At 36.2% G+C, this 21,379-nt stretch overlaps 1 protein-coding gene across 2 annotated transcripts in view; it reads right to left on the bottom strand.

Annotated features, from left to right (window-relative positions):
• Positions 1-21,379, bottom strand: part of ITGBL1 (integrin subunit beta like 1) — a 146,683-nt gene that overhangs the window by 11,522 nt on the left and 113,782 nt on the right. The window contains exon 8 of one of the 2 annotated variants that reach the window (XM_071548775.1): positions 11,532-11,648. The exons of the other annotated variant lie outside the window; for it this stretch is intronic. Coding sequence (XP_071404876.1) covers positions 11,532-11,648 — 117 coding nt within the window. The remainder of the gene's footprint in view (positions 1-11,531; positions 11,649-21,379) is intronic. 2 annotated transcript variants of the gene reach the window in all.

Genomic DNA, 21,379 nt, shown 5'->3' on the forward strand with positions numbered 1-21,379 from the left:
TGGTAAACAGGGTGCCCTAGTGATGTGCAGAAAACAAGTGAGAAAAAGGTCAAAGAAACCCTAGAACACAGCTCAAAGATAGACCCTAGGAGCTATATTTTATACTTTAAAGACAGGGGGAAAGATAATTTTTTTTTGAGAATTATTGAATTATTCGTACAAAAACTAATTAAAAAGGAAAAAATGTTTAAGAGTAAATTGAGCAGAAAATCTGGCCAGGAAAAAGGGAAAAGTAACAACAATTGCAGACAAGAGCACGGGAATGGGGAATGAAAAAAGGAGAGAGAAATATCTCTCAGCCAGAATTTCATTTTTCAGCTTTGAATAATATGTCTGCAGCAGAGACAAAATTATACATACCAGTGACTTTTTTCCTATTCTACCTGCTATGTAGGGCAAGGGAGTAGAATAGACTGAGATAATTTGTGAGCATGGGCTGGGAAGAAGGAACAAGCAGTAGGAGGATCTGGCAAAGCATGGAGCTGTAGGATACAGGGAAGCAAATCAGCAACTTTGTTTTTCTGATTTGTGGACTTCTCATGAGCCAACTGCAAAACCTGATATTGTAAACTGGGAGACAGCACTGGTAGAAGTCCAGAGGAGAGGCAAACCTTAGAGTTTGTTGTAAGTGGAATTCCTCCAACGTTTACTGATGGCCAAATACTTTACTAATTTAAACTAGAAAAATACTGGGAGCTCCAGTCTTGGAGCTGTCATTTACAGCATTTACAGGTTCAAAACAATTTTTGTATCCCAGACTCTGTATTGATCTTAGTTTATTTTTTTATCATACTGTCTAGACAACTTTAAATGATCACTAACAATGATGCCATCTTATTATGACAATATTACTACTCACTTATAAAAATTGATAACTAGCAACAATAGAAGCTTGATGCTCCTTGAATCTCTGTGTTAGACTGGGATAAAAGGACAAGTATATGACAAATCAAAATACAAGAGCTAGAAAACAAACATATATACTTTCCCATATGCCTCTTCCAGATAGATGTCATGCATTTCTATAGTAACTTCTTATAATTAATCTTCCGTCAGAGTATTTTTATCCACCTTATTTATTTTTAATTGTATGTATGGCCAAACTTCATGAACAAAGATTTGGGAAGGGCTCTCCCCAGGTGGGAGTGTGCCCTTCAGGCCAGCGCAGTGGATTTTTTAGGTGAGGCACAGTGTGCGCAGAACTGGCCCCACCGTTTAAGTCCCAAGGTCCATCTGCCACGGCCGAGCGAGCTTGGACAGTGACAGTGAAGTCCTCAGGACTGTCACAGCACCCGGTACTAACTGGGGCTGACCCTGCTGAGCATCCGAGATGTGATGGGATGGGACAGCAGGGAGGCATTGAACTGCACGGTACAGTCTCCACTGAGACTCGAACTCACGACCTTGTGATCAGAGTCCGGAGTGCTCACCATTACACCACGGGAATTAGTAACATATAGATTAGAATTGAGAGTAGCTCAACCTATTAAGAGCAAAATACACAACTGGATGTTGGAAAGTTACGTCTGAACATTCAAATACCTGTACAGATTTTAGCAGTGAATAGGACAAAATCCATGGTAATTTCACTGAGAAAATAATTTTGCTGCATTTTTCTTGTATAGTCATTATGTTACTGAATGCTGAGACTGATCATGTCTGTAAAGCGTTTACACAAGTCAAATAAAAAGGTTATGAATAATCTATAAATTTGCAGCAGAATGTAAAGTTTACCATACAAAATTTGGCTTGCATTTTTTTGCAATGACCATTCCTCTCCTCCTTTATGCCATCTAAATCCTCAAATCATAAAGGATTCTTTTGTCTCAAGTAATCCATTTTATAAAAATAATTTTTATTCCTAGCTGACACCAGCTTGGGCAGCTGCACCTCTTTGGATGCCTCATCCATTGGGGTGTCTAGTATAAAAGTGCTTAGCCCAGTGCTTGTTAACTCCTACTACCTTGTGTGTGTGTGTGGTAGCCCGAGAAGAAGTGCTTTACATGGTTTAGTTGTGTATATCCTCCTTGCAAATCAGAGAGCAAAGGTAATCTGAATATGTAAATCAGTATTTTATCATGTTAAGCAATTTGTTTGGGCTGGATTTCTTCAGTTAGAGGTTTTTCTTTCAGAAACCGTTCAGATTAAGATTTACTGGAAAGCATTGGTCTATCATCAGATTTAACATAAAATGGTTAAAAACACAAAAAATTGCATTGCACTACAATGGCTCTGAGACTACAGATCTTCATTCATAAAAATCTATATTAATGAACTACTAAATATTTAACAAAATTTTAAACAATAACCTCCAATCAAGAACAAAGATTTTTATGGCGAAGAGGCAAAGGAGATAAAAATATGATGTTGAAGATACTGTCATTTGGTTTAGGATTATAACTCAAATAACCACAAGACTTAAATGTAAAATACGAATGCAGCAACAAGGCAAGGTGTGACAGATTACTTTTAAGGGGTCCATTATAGCCCAAATCATCATGAACCAAACAAGGCACCAGGATTAATTATTTGTTACCATGCCTAGAAACAAAATTATGTGGTTGTGGCAAACATTAGAACTACTCATGAAGCTGTTGCCAGAGTTCCCCAAAAAACTGTGCAATCATTTTGTAATACAAGAAGCACAACTACATGGGAAAATCAGCATGATGAAATCAGTGAAGTAAGCTTTACAGAGGAAGGTGGTTCTTATTTCTAGACTGTTTATCAACAGACGATGTTCCTGAAGGGCAAACTAAGGCCAGACCCAAGCAAAATGTACCTCAGGAACATAAGTTTCTCAATCTAGTATAATATAATACAATGTATTATTACTGTATGAAAAATGAGAAGTTTTAAAAGTGTACTAAGAATATGAAAAATCACATCATAATGTAAAAAGCCTGATATAGAACACTCCAGTAAGTGAAACAAATATTTCTCTTCATATTTAAATAGAACCAGGATTTCCTTTTTTTTTTTTTTCATTTTTTAAAATTGCAGGACTTTCCATTATATTATTAACAGAAGGGAATATTAAACATTTATCTGGGAGAAATATTTCTAAGAAATCAGGCTGCATTACCCTGCCAAAATATGCTAAACCAGCTGGCAAAAACATCACTGGAGCACTAATTTTATTTTTTTAGTTTTTGCTGAATAAAAGAAGGTTGCCATAAAACTGGAACAGTTATGACAACTGCAGTTAGACAAGCCTAATAAAATGTGAAATAAAATACGGATTCTCTCTTATATTTTAAAGGAGTCCAGTTAGCATTGTCTAAGTCTCATAAAGGCAGACTGTGGCTCTCATTTCAGCAACACAACAGCTGGACAGTTCATTAACTTCAAGGAAACACTGCAGTCAAAAGGGCTAATGCCATCCTCATATGCATATCACAGGAGAAGAGTAAGTAGGAACAGAATTAGAGCATTGATGAGATGAATATTGTAGTCCTGCAACCCTGTGATATCCATGTTTGAAGAGGTTTTGCAAAACTTGGAAGAGTACTAAAAGGTTCCAAATAATTGAAAGGGTACCAGAATGGGGATTCTCAAACTACCGGAGAAAGACAAAGCAAGAGAGAAAAGCAGATACTGATAAAATCATTTAAGAAATGAATCCACATTTCAAACAAGGGTGATGACTATTGTAACAAACTTTCAAGCACTGTTGCAGTGGACTACACATCTTAAGAGTCTTCAGAGCTTGGCCTGCTCAGAGTCAGTTTTGTTGCACGAAAGGGCACACTTCAATACAGGGGAAGCCTGGGTATAGTGTAATGGCTATTTATAACCTAACATATGAGGTTCAAGAAAAAATGCCCCATTTGGATTTCAAAATTAATATCTACTAATCAATTTAAATGTTGGTGCATTAGCAATTTCTTTACTGCTCATTTGATCAGAAAGATTGAATTAAAATGCTTTTTACAAATCTAAATGTACACTATCTGAAAAGCTAAAGAAACTATATTCTCTTTGCAGCTAGGTAAAGTCTTGACTTTTCATACACCCATACAAATCTTAGGTGACCGGGGCAGAAACCTGTAGGACATTCAAAAGAAAAATTAGAAAATTAAAATTAGCTCAGTAAAACCACATTAATTTAATACAAACCATATGATGCCATTAATACCTATACCGGCTACAATAGTCACTCTCACATCTAATACGTACTGATCCTTTTGAATTTATCTGTTGTTGCCCCTGGATGTGCCTCAGAGCTAGGATGAAGCAGTTAAGCACAAGGACACAGGCACTGAATCATTAATTTTCTATGTAACGTTGTCAAAATAAAACCCTAAATCACACTAGTTTTATGCCAATTAGACATTGACTTCTCCATTACCTAGTACAGTCATTTTCACTTTTGTTAGCACCAGTTTTACTCAGTAAACATGTGTATGAACTGTTGGTTTCTTTTTTAGTTGTTGTTCTGTTTGTTTGTTTTTCCCAAGGAGAATAAACTACATCTTTCAATACCAAATACCATAATAGAATTTCTTTATTAAATAGTATACAAAATGTGTAGTGAATTCTGTAACTGTTATATGTTCTCCAGATTCCTCAGTCAAAAGATTATGGTTTCTGCACTAAAGACTTTTCAATAGAACAGATGAAAAACCTATTGGGTAGAAAATACACTCTTATTTTAACATAGCAGGAACCACAAAGAAATTACAGGTTCAATTCAGATGTCAAGTGCCACTGGACCTTCCCTAAGGCATCCAGGACATCCTCATGATGTCACCAGCTATGCAGGCACTCTGTGTCCTCATGGAGCCAAGCTGGGACAGGTAAGGGGAGCCTTGGCTATCAGAAATGATAAAGGTGCTTTACTTAAGGTGTCTGAAGACTCTGAATTTATGTCCCATGTAGTCTGAGAAGCCATGGTGGAGTCAGGAGTTGAATTCATATTTCTGAATTTTCAGACCAATCAGTGCCAGACCTGTCTTTGTCTGCGAGAGAGACAGGTATTTTTTTCACTCCTAATTTGGATTTTAGGTGTACTAGAGAGTTCCATAAATGTCCTATATACTTCGGTTTCTGTGGAGCAACGTCAGTGCAAGGAATGAGGTAATTGTCTGGCAGCAACTGTACCATAATATTAATACTTAGTTTTGCTTAATGAAGTATATAATTGATAATAACTCTCATTTTCATGGTTATGGTCTTACAGGTCCTCATAAGTACATGATAACTGAAAATATTAGGCTTCTGCTTCACTGAACAGATGACAAAGATAAATGTCATTCATGATTTCTGAAGTATAGACCTAGAACTTTAACCAAAAAAAAAAAAAAAAACAAAAAACCCTTACATTTTCTGTTGTACATCTCATATTAAAGAAAAAAGGCCAAACCAAAAACTCCAAACAAACACAAACTTAATCCAATTATTTAGCCTGGCTGAATAGTAAAGAAAATTTTATATTGAAAGGAACATGGCTGTTAGGGGCAACTTATGTCAGTCTTTTGAGAGGAAGACTTACAAGTGTACATTCTGGTGATGACTGTGCAATCCTAGAATCCATCACTAATTATAAGAATGTGACAAAGAAGCTTCTGTCCCTGTTTTAAAAGCTTAAATCATCAGAAATCTGGGAACTGGGGATTAAAGTATATGTATGCCTTATAAAACCCAGATTTTCCCTTGTTCTCTGATGATACAAAGAGACTTACACTGGAAATCTTAAGACTGATGTGAGTGATATGTGGATGGAAATCTGTAAGTAAGCATCAGAAGAAACACTGGAATGAGGTCAGAAACAGTACCTACATTGATAACCAACAACACATTCACAGAAGTAAACTAGGGAATGTACTAATTTGTCAAAATCAGAAGGTCTGCCCTCTCATAAAACAATTACATGATGACTTTCACAATGACCTGTCAGAACACTGTGTGCTCAACAACAAAAATATCAATGGAGACACAGCACATAATTTGTGCCATTCATTTCCTCATAACCCCAGCAAGAACAGCATTGTTCTAAGAATGTCAAAAATCAGGAAGCACAGAAAGCAGGCACCAGGCTTGCCTGAAGCTTACAGAGATGAAAGTAAGAAAAACTGTTAGTCAAAAGGATCATCCTAACTTTTGAGTTCTAAATGATGTAAAAGATATATTTAAAGAGTGGTTTGTTGTTGTCAGTCAGGACAAAACAAAAAGATGTATTGACAAAGCTGAGTAAGGAGAGAAATATAAACTACCTCAGCATTTGCTCCAAATATAAGTCATCTTCTTCACCTTTTATAAGCCTTTATATTAAAACGAGAATTTAAAACTAGTGAGAATCTTTTACCAAAAGGCATTAGTATAAACAAAAAAACTCTTTGATGTGACATTGCATTACACAACTGGATTTCCTACAGTGTTAGGATTATGTTTTGATGGATTGTATTTTGATGTGCTGTGGCCAAAATTAATAGTTAAAAAAGTCATCGAATTGGATTTGCTCACTTGAAAATAAAGAAATCAGACTTCTCTATGTACTCTATTGTCATCTGTCAAGGAACTGGTTTACTGGGATGATCAGAGTCTTAGTTATTTCTCAGTGTTAAGGATAGTGCAAATATCTAGAAATAAACATTAAAGGGTCGCACCAGAGCTGATTTTTTAATTAGTGGTGCACTATTTGAAGCATAGAATGTTATACTGATGAAATATAAAGCTGAAGCATCCCTAGAAATATGTAAGAGCCTTGTTATGAGTTACCTGTTATGAATTTAAACCTTTGCTAGTGATCCTAGTGATGCATTTGTGTGGAGCTTCAGCCAATTTTTTATTTTTTTTGTTGGCTTTGGTTTTATTGTAGAGTTTTTAATCAGCATAATCCTACAGGCGGTTTTAGCATCCAGAAAACCCAAAAGGGCTTTTGTTTTTCCCCTTCAATGTTTGCTACTTATCTGTGACAAGTACTCACAGTTAGGCCAATAATTGCCCAAAGAACAAATCAAAGTTAATGGAGTTAAGAGCATTATTAAATCAATTTCAAATTAATCTTTACTGTTGTTCTGAGTTCTTGTTGTCTGCCTGTCCTCAGTCCTGAAAGAGAGCAGAACATAATGGACAACAGTCAACACAGTGAGGCAAACCAGCCAATGATGATATCACTGGAAAGCATAACTGGACACAGTAGGGGAATAAGTAACATTTGAAATCTCAGGACACATCTGCAGTGAACAGCATAGCCATAACCTCAGAGGGCAAAGAGAAGCACTTCTCACCAGAATACAGGACAAGTAAATATCAAGCCTAGTGTCCATCAGGGAAATAGCCTTGCCAAGAAGGAACTTACATTGGAAAACCTGCCACTCTATGGTCATGCGTGTGCACCAAAACCATTTAACTTGCACATAAAAGATTCAAAGAACCAAGTAAAGCCAAAGAAAACATAATGTTAAGTATTTCTGTTGATCAGCACTGCAATATATCTGAGAAAATCTTACATAATTGAGAAAAAGTGAACTGTAGGGGTAATGGTTTTAAACTGAAAGATAGTAGATTTAGCTTGGACATAAAGATTTTTTTTTTATGATTAGGGTGTTGAGATACACTGGAATGGGTTGCTGAGAGATATGGATTTCCCATCCTGAAAAGTGTTCAAATCCAGGGTGGATGGAGCTCTGAGTAGCCTGGTCTAGTGAGAAGTTCTCTGACCATTTCAGCGAGGGTTGGACTAGGTGATATTTAAAGGTCCTTCCAACCCAAATCATTCTATAATTCCAGAACTCTATTAATGAATTTCTAATAGCAGAGTGCTAGAGTGAAATTTATGCCGAGTCCTCCTGTAACCTCTGTCTTTCTGGAGACACAGTGTCTCTATTCCTGGTACTGCACTGATGGAGAGCTGAATTTTTAAGCGAATGACTCACTACAATCATGCAGAAACATGGCAATGGGGTCTCACTTGGTTGTACCCTAATTTATCATATCTTTTGCCTCATGTCTTTCTATCGTTGCATGGACAGCTGGTCTGGAAAGTAAGCCATTAATCAATCTCTGCTGGTCAGAGGAGACCAGTAACAATTCGTATTAAAATAATTTAGATTGTCATTCACATTTCTCATTTCAGCATGCATTCAATCTGAAAACACTGATCCTCCTTCTTTGTGCTTTCTGGCACTCTGTGCTCACTGTCAGCCCCTGCACATTCACAGAGTCCAGTTTACAATTCTCCAAAGACAGATTTACTAGCAAGGGCTTATGTCCTGACAGTGATTGCCCAGGTAGTAACAGTGGCAAAAAAATAGTACTGAAAAGAAGACAAGGAGAGAAAGGAATAAACAGTTTAGCAAGAAGCGTCAAGAAGTTCAGGCTGAGATGGAAGCATGGACAAACCCAAAAGGAGGAGAGAGATGTGTGTGCTGTTAGTGCAAAATTACTGAGAGAAGTTCTGTGAATAGATAAGATGCAAAAGAGGGGAGGGGGGGGAGCGAGGGGAGAAGGTTTAAATTGGTAGACTATCCTAAAAGAAGAGATAAGGAAAATATTGTATATCAAAGGAAATGTTCAAAATGTTATCAGGAAAGAAAGTGATAGCCAAGCAAAACATCTGACTGTTACTAAAGAGTAGAGTAAAAGCTATCAGTAACATCAGAGGTTCTTGTGGATCTTAAAAGGAAACAGTGACTAAATACCTACATTTGCTCAGAAACTGTGTGTAGAGACATTTCAATGAAGCTGCAGGGAAAAAAGTCACAGAAAATACGTAACGATTAAATGGCTCACATTATGAGTTTGAAGATGAGGGAAGGTGAGGGGGCTTCACTTGTTAAATGGTGAGTGAACAGAAAGTTGCGGCTGATAGGGACCCTCTGAAGACCTTCTGTATTTCGTACTTACACCTAAATAGGTGCTCCCCCAAGTTATTGGGGTGCAGGGTGGCCTCCGAAGTCAGGTGGATCAGAAGAAAAGACAGACACTGGATGGTCAAAAAATAATGCTTCATAATCTGACAGTAGTAAAAAACCCAAATAAACAAGGAGGGAAAAAGTAGAAAGAATAAAAAAGAATTAAAAAAGGTAAGGAAAGACTGAGAGAAAGAGAGTGAGAGAGAGAGAAAGAGAAAGAGAGAGAGAGAGAGAGAGAGAGAGAGCAGAAATAAAGGAAGAAGCCATTTCAGAGCTCCAGCAGCCAAGAAAAGAAAAATGATGTATGGAAGAGAACCACATGATTAATAAGGCATTTGTTTGCCAATTTCAATCTCAGTGCACTTCACATGGAAGAACCAAAAAAGTGTGAACAAAGAAACATTTCAGTGGCATGAGAACAGAACCAGAGGAAGTGGAAACCAGTCCTTGTCTGCAAAAGAACAAAAGTGAATGGCATAATTCAATAATAATAACATTGGAATATACTTCAGGCAGTAAACTGCAACCAATTCTAAAATAAACTGAAAAGATCTCAAATCATATTTAGAAATATAATAGGCAGAACTAGACATTGAATACCAAGATTACAAAACAAATAATCTGCCAATTACGACTCACATCCCAACAGATCTACTGAATAAATCATAGAGTTTTTAAAGGATGGTATCAGCAGTAGCATGACTTCCAAGTGGGAAGATTGGGACACTAGATACCAGCTTCATCTCACCAAATTCAGACAGCCATGACTGAGCAAAGATGCTCTAGTCTCCCTTGAAGCACATCAGAGGTCAGCTCAGATCTCAGTGAGTTTAATCACCACCTTAAGCCATGCTTCCTCCTCTCCTGTTATTTACAAGAAAGTCCAGGACTACAGGATTCCTGATTTGGTGCTTTTTCTATGATTTTGGAGAAAGAATTAGGAATTAGCTCAGCTCCTTGAAACAGGAAAAAATCACAGTGTGGGCCTTGTGAAGTCCTGTCAGATGCTGTGCAGTGCAATTTCAAACAGGACGTAGTCACTTGAATAGCATTTTACCATATAATTCTTTCACCTGGAGATAATCGTTAGTAACTAAACTATCACCTTAAACTGAAGTGGAAAAATTGAACTTGAAACTACAAATGACTCATAAGTTAATGACCTGTCTCTCATTTGTGTTTGTTGCTTCAAAATTAGGAAAATAAGCTTAAAGTATATGGATTTTAAATTAACAAATGAATGAATTTCTGCCATTCTCTTTGAACAAAGCAATTTGTACTAAAGGGGAGACTATTCGGGTTAAAAATGAGATCTAGACTGTCTCCTACACAGTAGAAAATTGGACACTGGCTCAGGTGTTGAGGTAATGATTCATTTAAGTGTGAAGTGCTCTAGGCAGACTCGAAAATTAAAATTATCCCTGTATCCTTCCTTAAGGAATAATGGAATTCTTGTCTATATTTTCCAAATGTGCATCATTAGCAATACTAATATTGAAGCACTGTTGTTGAATAATGTGAAGTATGAATGATATAAACAGAAGAGATATTTCTAAGCATGGATGATCATGAATTTTGGTTCCCAACTACTTAATTTATAATAAATATGACACAGCTTTTCAGTGTTTTTATGTTCTGTACACAAAATTAATTTTCAAATTATTCTTTTTCTAGACATTCATATTATTGAATTACTCTGAATGTTATAAACTATTATTATGTCTGTTTAGATGTTCAAACCACATTTTCTGTATATGTCTACATTCTGCATGGCAGATACTTTGAAGAAATACTCCCTGTAGTCAGAATTTTTTACGTACATGAGGATTATGAAGCAATATATTTTTTTCTTATGTAGAAATAAGGAATGTAATGCAATGTGCCATTGTTCATACCAACTACTTTGTTAATATTTAGAATGAAAGAGTAATTTTAAAAATAAATCCAGGAAGATCTAGAAAGAGAGCATTTGGGATAAATACTAACCTCCTTTTGAAATACCATATGGTATGCATGCATTTACATATCCAAAACTACCATGATATACTGCTAAACACCACCATACATCACTCAAAAATTACAAAGTGAAGTTTTCACAGTCAACATTAAAATAAGCTACCTGCATCTACAATTACTATGACACTGTGTCTCAAGTACTGTAGACTCTTTCATTATATAATTTACTACTTTTTTAGAAAATAGGAATACCACTGTTAGTGAATACGAAATATTTAGAAGTTTGGTTGGTCATTAGTACCTTTAGGTATGTTACAACATCCTCAATGAAACATCAGTTGTACTAAACACTAACTAAAATTGCCTAATGTTTCAGGTTTTCATTTAAGTGTCTGTATTCTTCTCTAATGAACATTGATGGAATTTGGGATATACTACAGCACTCAAATTTATGCTACTAGATGTATTTGATTTCAGTGTCCGTGTTTCTGAAGCCTTAAAATAAATATTCAATAATGTACTCAATATTTCTAGAGACTACTTCTTTAAAAAATCTGCAATTTCTTATTATTAATCAATGATATCAGTAGTCTAGAGTGATATTATGATGTTATAAAATCAGGGGAATGGAAAATTAGAAACTGTCAAGATTTATTTGTGTTATGCTGTTATTTTATGTTCTGTTACGTTACGTTGTTCTATCAGTTGAGCACATACCCCCACAGACATCGCCTTCTGCATTTTCACACTGTCGATCATCACATTCACAGTTTTTACCGTGAACTCTGTTGTCTCCTGGAGGGAAACAAGTGCATTGGCCACATTCACATCTCCCTGTAAGAATAAACAATTGATAGAGTCATGATTTAAGTGAAGTAAAGTAAATTAAATAAAAACCTGAATTTATTCTATACCCTACCCTCCAAAGACATACTACAAGTCACTGTATTAATTAAAGTATGCACATAAACATGACAAAAAAAAAAACCAAAAAAAAACCAAAACAAAAAAAAACCACCAAAACCGTAGCAAACCCAAACTATTCCTCCTCCATGGCAACCAGAAGGACAGTATATCATGGTTATATCTTAGTGGAAACGGCAATAATAAGCAATCATTGGCATTGCATGTTTTTCATGTCTGAACTTAGCATAACTGAGCTATGACACATGCTTATCTGCATAATTAACCTCTATAATTGATCTCAAATATTTAGCACATACCTCAGAAACTTCAGAATTAATGTGATTAGAATTAAATAGTCTATGCATAGGGTTATCTAAGATACTCTCTATTCAAGTGAAAACATAATTCATCAAATCCTCTGTCAAGCTCTTTGAAAGCAAAAATCCCTATAATTGTTCTTTTCTAGATCTGAGGAAACAGAATTCACAAGTGCAAACTCTGTCAGAGTCCCCCCTTCCATAAATCTACTTACAGGAGAGCAGCTCATAGAGATCTTCCACTCCAAAACCCTTAGAGCATTGACTGCTAAATAGTCAGGTGTGAAAAAAAATAATACCAATGACAGTCTTACATTACATAAATCTGAGACAAGCTCATTTCAGGCAACATGGGCCCTAACTTCTAAGAGTTTGCCTTTATACACTTTTAAACTGTTTTAATGCAATGCAGATGTGAGTACATTCTAAATAAGACACAAATCATGGACCAAAGGAATGCATTTGATAGGACCACGAGAGACCACACATTAGGATGAAGAAAAGCCTACTCCTCTTGATTTAACTTAATCACAGCATCAGTGAGACTCAGTCTCAGCCTGGCCACTGCTCTACTGACTACAGAACCCAAATTTACAACAGGAGCAAATATTGCTAGAAACTAAAAAAAACTCCAAGTGCAGATTTTTATTATGTAACTAGACAGTTAACAACATACTGCACTTTTTCAGCATTTGCTAAAATATTTTACTGAATGGGAAAGAACTGTTAATTAAAACCTTAGTGGGGAGTCTTCTAAACTATAGGGTTTGGGACAAACCCTTTTAGCTTAATCTACTAGCAGATAACTATTAACATTTTTTTCCTCAACCTATATTTCTCATATTTGTTCAGGTTTTTTAGTTTGCTTTGCTTTTACTTGGGTGTTTGTTTGGTTTTAGTCTAATTAGGTTGGAGTAATGGGGGATCTTATTATTATGGAAAAAAAATCCAGAATGGCCTGAAAACCCAGTGCCTGGTCACTTACACTACAATGGGAACTGGTTCCTCCCAGTCCCTTTTGCAAGTAATATTCATTCATTTTATTTAATGTGCAACAGTTTCACCAGCAGAAAAATGGAAGGAAGCTCATCCCTAAGCAGATAGGGCACATTTTTGTCGTGTAAGAGATACAAACTGACAGGGAATTTAAGCCCTACTTTCTCAATCTTCTCATCTCAGCTAATGAATAAAGCACGAACATATACATTCCAAAAGTCCAAATTCTTTGTTGATATCTGTCAGGTCTTTTTAATTTTCCTAGCTCCCACTAAGTTCAGGGTATGGTTTAGATCATCTGACTGCAGGCCTCAGTAGAATGAAAGGGTCTTGAAAATAGACAGAAACCTCAGTCAGAAAGTGCTCTAGAAGAGGATTTCTCTGAGCTATTTCTTGACTTTAAAATATTCAAAATACAGTTATAGTAGCTGCTGAAATTGATACATAAGTTATTAGTTCATCATTCCTTTACTTTTACAAATGTTGCAAGATCAGCACTAGAATCATGAGAAATTAATTTAGGGGTGGCCCTATATATTTGAAACTTTGTACTGGCTTCAAAAGCATATTTTGCCTCCAAAAGAACTGAGAATTTGTTTAGATTATGTGGGCTCACTCTGAGGAGATAATTTAACTGAGAAATAAAGCCCTATTGCTTCTGAACCACCAGCTATATAGGATGTATCTGATATTGAAATATCAGAAGCCACACCTTATTCTGTGACCTTCTTCTCTTAGTTATGGTGATAAAATACTTACCAAACAAATTGAAACATTCAAAAGTAATTTGAAGTTCATATTATACTGAAAAAATCAGCACTTTACTAAACATACTCTTTCTTTGTGTAGAATAATAGGTTTACCATAGCAACCTGATTATTCAGGAAAAGCTACTGCCAAATACATCCTAAATTCTCTTTAAATTCCAGGGCATACAGAAACAATTAAACACAGGATTACTATAATAGTCTGCACCTTCTCAACCATTTGTGCAATTTTTACTTTATGAGTAAAAAGAAACCGGTTGACCTCAGACATTTTATAGCAAATGGCTTCCAGTCCTCGTAGTTAAACAGGAAGAGTAAATATCATAATCTGATGGCTTCAGTGAAGGAAGGTTTATGATGGAGGTTGTAGTAGCTATTAGCATTGAACAGCTTAACCTACTTATTGCAATGCAAGATTCTAGGAAAAGAATAATTATACAAGACATTTATTTGCCTACAGTCTTAGTAATTCCACACACTACCTCCCCCCATTGATGTCAATAGGAGTATTAACTTATTACTAATAATTGTTAGTACTTGGAGGCAGAAAAAGAGATCAGCTTAAGGTGGGGTTTTGTGTTTTTAAAGGGAATTAAGGTGCCACATCTTATCAAAACACATTAATTTGCTAGATAACTGACTTTAGAATTCTTTAAAAAATGCCTTAAGCATTTAGATTTTGATTTTATTCACCATTTACCATAGCATTTTTTCATTCCTCATGTCCAACATTTATAAAAGCATAATTAAACAGTGCCTAGATTTACATTAAACCTGCTCCCATGCAAATTGCTGTGACCATTAGCTTCATGCATTCAAACAAATTTTCAGTTGCCTACATAGAATGACTAAGAGTCTCCTTTGTACAGATAATTTTGATTTTAAAACACTGTACTTGAAGTAGATAATTTGTATAATAAAACATTTTTACCCTGTCGTTGCCAGCACAAATATCAGGGAGAAATAGCAATAACTTTCAGTGCAAAAATAAACACTGAATATAATAAGATGTACTTCAGTGCCTTTTCCTGTCTATAACTCTTCAACATAGAGGATTCTTCTGTGTAGAATGCTGAATTTTTTATCTTTTAAATGAAAAAAAAATAAATAAACTGCCTTTGGGGTTTTTTTTTCTTTTTTTAATTTTTTTTAATGCATAAGGAATACCGTGCCAAATTGCACCGAAGCTGTGGTAAAAGCAAACCACGTTCATTGGCATCTTGGAAAGATGGTGTTCCTGCCTAGTGATAAACAGAAGGGAATATGCCTTTAGGAAGGCCCTTTCTGCCCATGGCTGTCCCAGGCTTAACATTTGAAAGCATTGCCTATCAGAAATTGCAATTTTTCTGTTATCAAGTAATCGCAGGCAACCTGATTCCATTCAGTAAACCTGCTGTGTCTTTCTGCCAGCAGAACTCATTTCATGCTGGATGTGAACAAGATGATCTAAAATAATGTTCAGAAATGGCAAACCAGAGAAGGGGGATGGGAAGATTTGTACAGGAGATCACAAAGCTTCAGTGAACACACTGGGTGAGGGAAAGCAGATTTGGCTGAAGGAAGGAACACCATGTAGCAGCTTCTGGTAAGGTAAAAGAAAACACACTGATTTAATGTGGAGGGCAAAAAGACCAGTAAAGGGAATAAATAGTCGCACAGAGTGAGCAAACAAAATGCAACCCTTGCCAAAAATAGGGTGGACAATATCATTATGCCTTGCTCAGTTGGAGGTGTTAAGAGCAGTACACTCCAGCTGAGCTTGATCAATGTGGAGAAATTTAGAGACTCAAACAGAAAACAACTACAGACTTCTCAGTGGCTATGCATCTTGTATTTTGAATGTCCTATTCTCCAAATGTTCTGGAATTAATTCCCACACCTAGAATGGCTTTAAAAAATAATATAAAAATATTGTACTAACTAAACAAACATTTCTGCCTTTTGGTAGAGGAATCCCTGGCTTCTGAAATGGTGGAAGTTCTTAGATCTGTTTGGTTCAATGGTTTATGAGTTGCCAGATAAAGGGAAACTTTGGAAACATTTTAAGTATTTGCAAAAGTATCCTTAAAACCTCTTTAAACACATGAATATCTGAAGATCTCACACAAGTAATAAAAATCTGGTAATTAGTTTCTTTAAGGGATTTTAGGCAAGCAAGATATGAATAATGTTACCTGTAGCCTCTATTTATGCTGGGAAAAAGTTTCCTCTTCTAAAAAAGCTTTATAAACTTATATCAGTACAAGTCACAAAAACTAAAAAGGATTTCCTTTCTTAGTCTGCACAGGATTTCTCTTTTAGGTTGTTGCAGGGTTGGGGTAGATGGGTTAATTTTGCTGAGGTCTTTTGAAAACTGGGTGAAAAATGGATTTTCCACAAAATGTTCAAGCAACAAGGGTTTTTTTATTCCTGCAGTACATTATGAAAAATAAATTTGTGCATTTATCTCCTCATACATAAGAAAAAATACTCTGCAACTATTATAAGAACAACTACTTGTTTGGATTTGTATTGGGAACTAACTTGCTGTTTCTTGATCAGTATACAGAAAGCAAACAAGCCTTGAATCCACTCATAAAAAGAGATTATTTGCAGCATGACTGACCCAAGACCTAAGCTAAAGATATAAAAACTCCAGAGAAGAGCTTAGCTGAATTACACAGACATAAAATGAAATGAAAATTGCTTAAATAAATCTAAAGCGATTTCCAAACTTCAGATTTTCATATTACTTTTTTCAAGAATTTTATACACTGAAGCAACTCTTAGTAACAAGTTCTGAGATTTTTATTTAAGTAACATCAACAGTAGCGAAACCATCTAGTTGGGTTAAATATTTGTATTTTTCTTAGTCTTATTATTCACCTCTCAACTGCAATAGCAGCATCATTTACTACATTCAGCACCACCAACAGGGCTGAAATAACTGTAATCAGCTAACTATTATCATGTAACTATATCATACACTTCAAAGACTTGTAGCTATAAATAGTAACTTTTTGTTCCAGGTTGCATTATCTCACATTAGGCCCATTGAATTTGACTTCAATGGTGAGAATATTTTCACGAAATCCTTTTGCTGTCACACCTGTTTTTATTTTAATTTCCACATCACGATTGGAAAAGTTCCTCCAAATGTGTGTTAAGCTCCCAGTGACTTGGAGATGTCCAGTGTTACATGGAACATCATAGTCCCATGTGAAAGGGCTGGGAACAGTCTCAAAGGCTTCACAGGTGTCTGCAATGTGTGATGTCATGGTGGCTCTGGAGACTTCATGTAGACCTTATCTTATCCTTCTTTTTTAGAAGAGGGTACTTAAACTCCCATATCTGCTTATCACCTACACTCAGTGTCTTGTCAAGGCTCTTGGTATAAATATTTGGTCTAAGAAAAACAGCAGAAATTCACAAATTAGGAAATTCTTTTGTTAAAGCTGTCTGAGACTTTCCACTATGGTATGTATGTTTTATGAAGCTGTTCACTAGTACAAAATGCCAAGCTCCTCATGTCCCTCATATAATAAGGTGTATGGGTATTTTCTCCAATAGGAAAGGTGTCTTTCTTTTAATCTTTTATAGATTTATTGCTTTATGATGTGAAAGAGCACTAAAAAGGGTCTGACAATTTAGTCTTCTCTTAAGAGTGAAAAAAAATCCCAAACCACAAAAACCAAATAACCTTAAGACAAAAAAAACTCAGTAAATAAACGTATATTTTCCTAAACAACAAAACTCTCACAACAGTGCAAGCAACTGAATATCCAGTATTGTAAAGGCAAATGTTATGTAAGAGCAATTGCAAATGTCTGAGACTTGTCCCCCAGCTTCAGAACACACACCATGTAAGACTGGGAGCCTGATTGCACAGTTGGCATATGGCATCTGAAGTAAATGTTTTTTCTTTGTGACAGCCTAGTAGTGAAATACTTCTTTAGATAATTCCACTAAACAGCAGCACTTTACAGATTAACATCAGATAGTCATTTAAAGCTCTTACCGATCAGCACTACTGATCTGTATCTCCTTTTTCTTCTTTTCCATACTGCCTTTCTTTTTAGTTTTTCTTTATTTCTTTTTCTTCTCCCTCTCTTTGAACATTTGAGTAAGTAGCAGTGTTTCGCTCCTAGTATCCTTTTCAGATTGTTAACTTGATATCTGTGATCATCATCAAGCTGACATGTCTCCTCCATCTGCCTGGTCTCAGGTGCTTTGAGGATACACTCCTTGAAGGCTGCTATTGTGTTTCCGCACAGCCAACAGGGAATTTCTAGAGGAGTTCCAGCAGAGAAGTCATGGAGAATGCCCCTGCCCACTTTGCAGGAGCAGGATTTTAGAACTATGTTTCACTTTTCCTGGTGACATCTTCCTCAGGTTCTCCCATTGGGGGCGTGTCCCCGACAATTCACTCACTATATTAAGGAGACAAGTAGGACTATGAAGGCAATTACTTCTCTGTTCGAAAGAAAGGTGATAGTCAATGTCACCACACAGAGGAGAGATGTGTGAAGAAGATGAGAAAGAAGGTGGGAAAACACTTTCTAAAGAAATGTGTTATTAAGGCAGAGAACAGTGGAAGTTGAAGACGAGGAGAAGAACACATGGGGGGAAAAGAGAAAAACTAGACAGCATGGCAAATGTCACACTGAAGATGTACAGATCCTAGAATTCAGCAAGCCATCATCTGATTTTTTAAAATCTCCTTCCTCTTTTCATCTCATTTTCATTTTTTGCTCTCCAAAATGCTTTCAATAACTCAGACTATCAGAAAAAAATACTGTAAAGAGATGTCAATAAATCAAGCAAAGGATAAACAGCATTCTACTAAAACTAACATCTTCTCCATAGAATATGAAAAATGAAGTTATGTTTGATTTAAAGGATCTGTCCTGAGAATGCTTCCTTTCACCTTGACAACTATCATGAAAAATAAATCTCATTACCCTTTCAGCCTGTTCAACTCTCCAATGATTAGCATAACCTGCTAAAAAAAAGTATTTTCTAGTAAAGCCAAACCTAATAAAGACCCATAATCCAGCAGTGAAAGATATATGAAACACAAGGCCATTGTTCAAGAAGTCATGATGGTTTTTGAGACATTGTGAGCTTTATACATTTGATTGCCTTATCATCCGGAGGATTGACTGCATGCTCCTTTTCTTATTGCATGATCTGCCATGTAATGAGTCATAGCACCAATTCCACAGAGATATTTAATTTGCAGATTAATTTACTAGAAAATGTCAACTGCTTTGTGGAAATTTAATCATCAAAATGTTAACTTTGTTCACTTCCTGCTGATGCCTGTTGTTTATTACGTAGTAAAATTCATGATATTTTAGGGTTGTAATACAAGCCTACCTATTAAAACATTTAAACTCTTAAGTGCTCTGCTCTTTGAAGATTTAGCTAAGATTGAAGAACTTTATAATGGCAAACCAACAATATGAAAATATTCAACTGCATAGCAACCATCAATATTATTTGCAGATAACAGACTGCTAAATTCAGAAACCATGGCAACAAATGACATCATTCTGTATCTACCTTATTGATTAGCTTTCACCTCAAGACTTTTTCTAGAAACTAAAGACATTACCTAGCAACTGCATCATCTACTGAGTTGTTCCAAGTTCAAATGCCCTTGCCTTTCACTCTTAAGGAAAACTTTCCTTTTTTGTTGCCACCTGGCCAGATTGTGCACTAGTCTCTCATTACAAGGATCTCTATTTAATCTGTCATAAAGACACTGCCTTACAGCTCTTAAAATCTTTTCCCAAAATGTAATGGCAACTGAGAAATAATAATTCTTCCTGGCACCCTAAAAGGCAGGCTCTAAGGAAAAGTATGTATTACGGAATAAAGAAATAACACCTTTTGAAGTAGTTTGAATGAAAGAATAACAGACTATCTTTAGAAAAAAAAGACTTTATATTGAGGAAACGACACAGTCCTTGATTTCCCCATGCTATGATTTCAAGTATTAGTAGTAAATTCTTCATTGCAGGTAACCCCAAGGTTACAGATTTCAAGAAGAGTGAATAGTAATGGGAAACCAGTGACACAAAAATTATCAACAAACTAGTCAGGCTCATTATGTATCACTCTACAGGTGTGTACTTGTTTAAAGTTCTCAAATGCAACACCCTCCTTGTTCATCTGTCTTGATAGAACTCCATGAGCAGGCAAGGACACTGGTAAGATCGAATTAGAAAGAACAGGTATAATTAGGAGCTGCAGGTATTTATAGGCAGCCTTCTGTTTGGATGACCTGAATAAAACCTGGCAACTAGTGACAGTAGTTTTCAAGCTAGTTGAAAAATGTAAAACAAGTCATCAAAGCCTACCACTGAGGGCTCCCCTGTTTCTGTCACAGAAAAGATGGATTTGAGATCAGTCTTCAAACTTTCCTGAAAAACAGAACAGTGCTCTGAAGCACTAAAATAAGGCATTTTATTTTACTTCATTAACTCAAGCAAACACTATGAGGAATAATTGCTTATACCTTCATATTCTTGCTAATTCTGAGAGCAAGAAACCAGGTTTATAGTGTGAATTACCCCCAAAACTTCTGGAAGAATCATTGCAAAGTAAGACATGTGCTTCTTCCAAGATTTCTTCTTTGGCCAGAACTGACCTTCATTTAGCCAGTCAATCACAATCAACAGACCTACCTGTGTGCTTAAGTTGTAGATGCAAAATGCAGCAGTCTCGTGCAGCCACTCTCCTCTTTTCTACCTCCTGTTTTCAGTCCTGACTCAAGTTGCCACCAGCTACTCTGTGCCTGTTCTCAGTGGGGCAGTCCACTGAAAACGGTGATTTGTCTGGAAGAGCCTCAGCCCTTGGTCAGTGTCACTCACCGGACAAGATAGGAGGAAACATCACGAATGGACAAAAGGGGTGCTTGAAACTGAATGGAAACCAGGGATCAAGTATGTTTTACATTAGTGCAGGGACAGTTAAACTGCCACACAAGATGAACTTCTGTGAGTGCCAGGGACATTTTTTATTGATGCCTTAAATCTAGGTTATAGAGATTTTAAGTATAACTCTTTTAGGACTTTCTGTAGCACCTTAGCTAAGTACCTTTGTATTAGATTCCTGAAATGTTGTTTAATATTTCTTGTCAAGAATTCCAATGGACAAAGATTGTAGCAAGGTAAAGAATATTTTATCTGTATAAAATGTTCTTAGAATGAGACACAACCTTGACATAAGAGAGTCTAAACTGAAATAGTGTAATAGTTTGACCCATGGCTTCCTCAGTAACCATTGTATCTGAGGAAGTTACAAGTATTCCACACATGTCTTCCACGTAGCAGGGAGGGGAGTGGTATTGCTCTCTTCTCTCTTGGCCGGGGAGCTGGTGGGAGGTGGTTGCAGCCTGATCCCTCCGGTTGTTGTTGGTTCTCCTGTCCTGGGTGAGATTGTTTCATTCTTGTTCCCCTTCCTTGAGGTTTTTAATTGTGTTTGTTTTGATTCATTCGGTTTCTTTAGGTTGGGTTGGTGTCTTCCCTGTTTTCTGGCTAATCAGTCCCCATTTTTCCCTTCCCCTTCCCCTGGGGGTGGGATCCTATGTGTT

The sequence above is a fragment of the Pithys albifrons genome, chromosome 1, assembly GCF_047495875.1.
Source record: "Pithys albifrons albifrons isolate INPA30051 chromosome 1, PitAlb_v1, whole genome shotgun sequence".
NCBI classification, from domain to species: domain Eukaryota; kingdom Metazoa; phylum Chordata; class Aves; order Passeriformes; family Thamnophilidae; genus Pithys; species Pithys albifrons.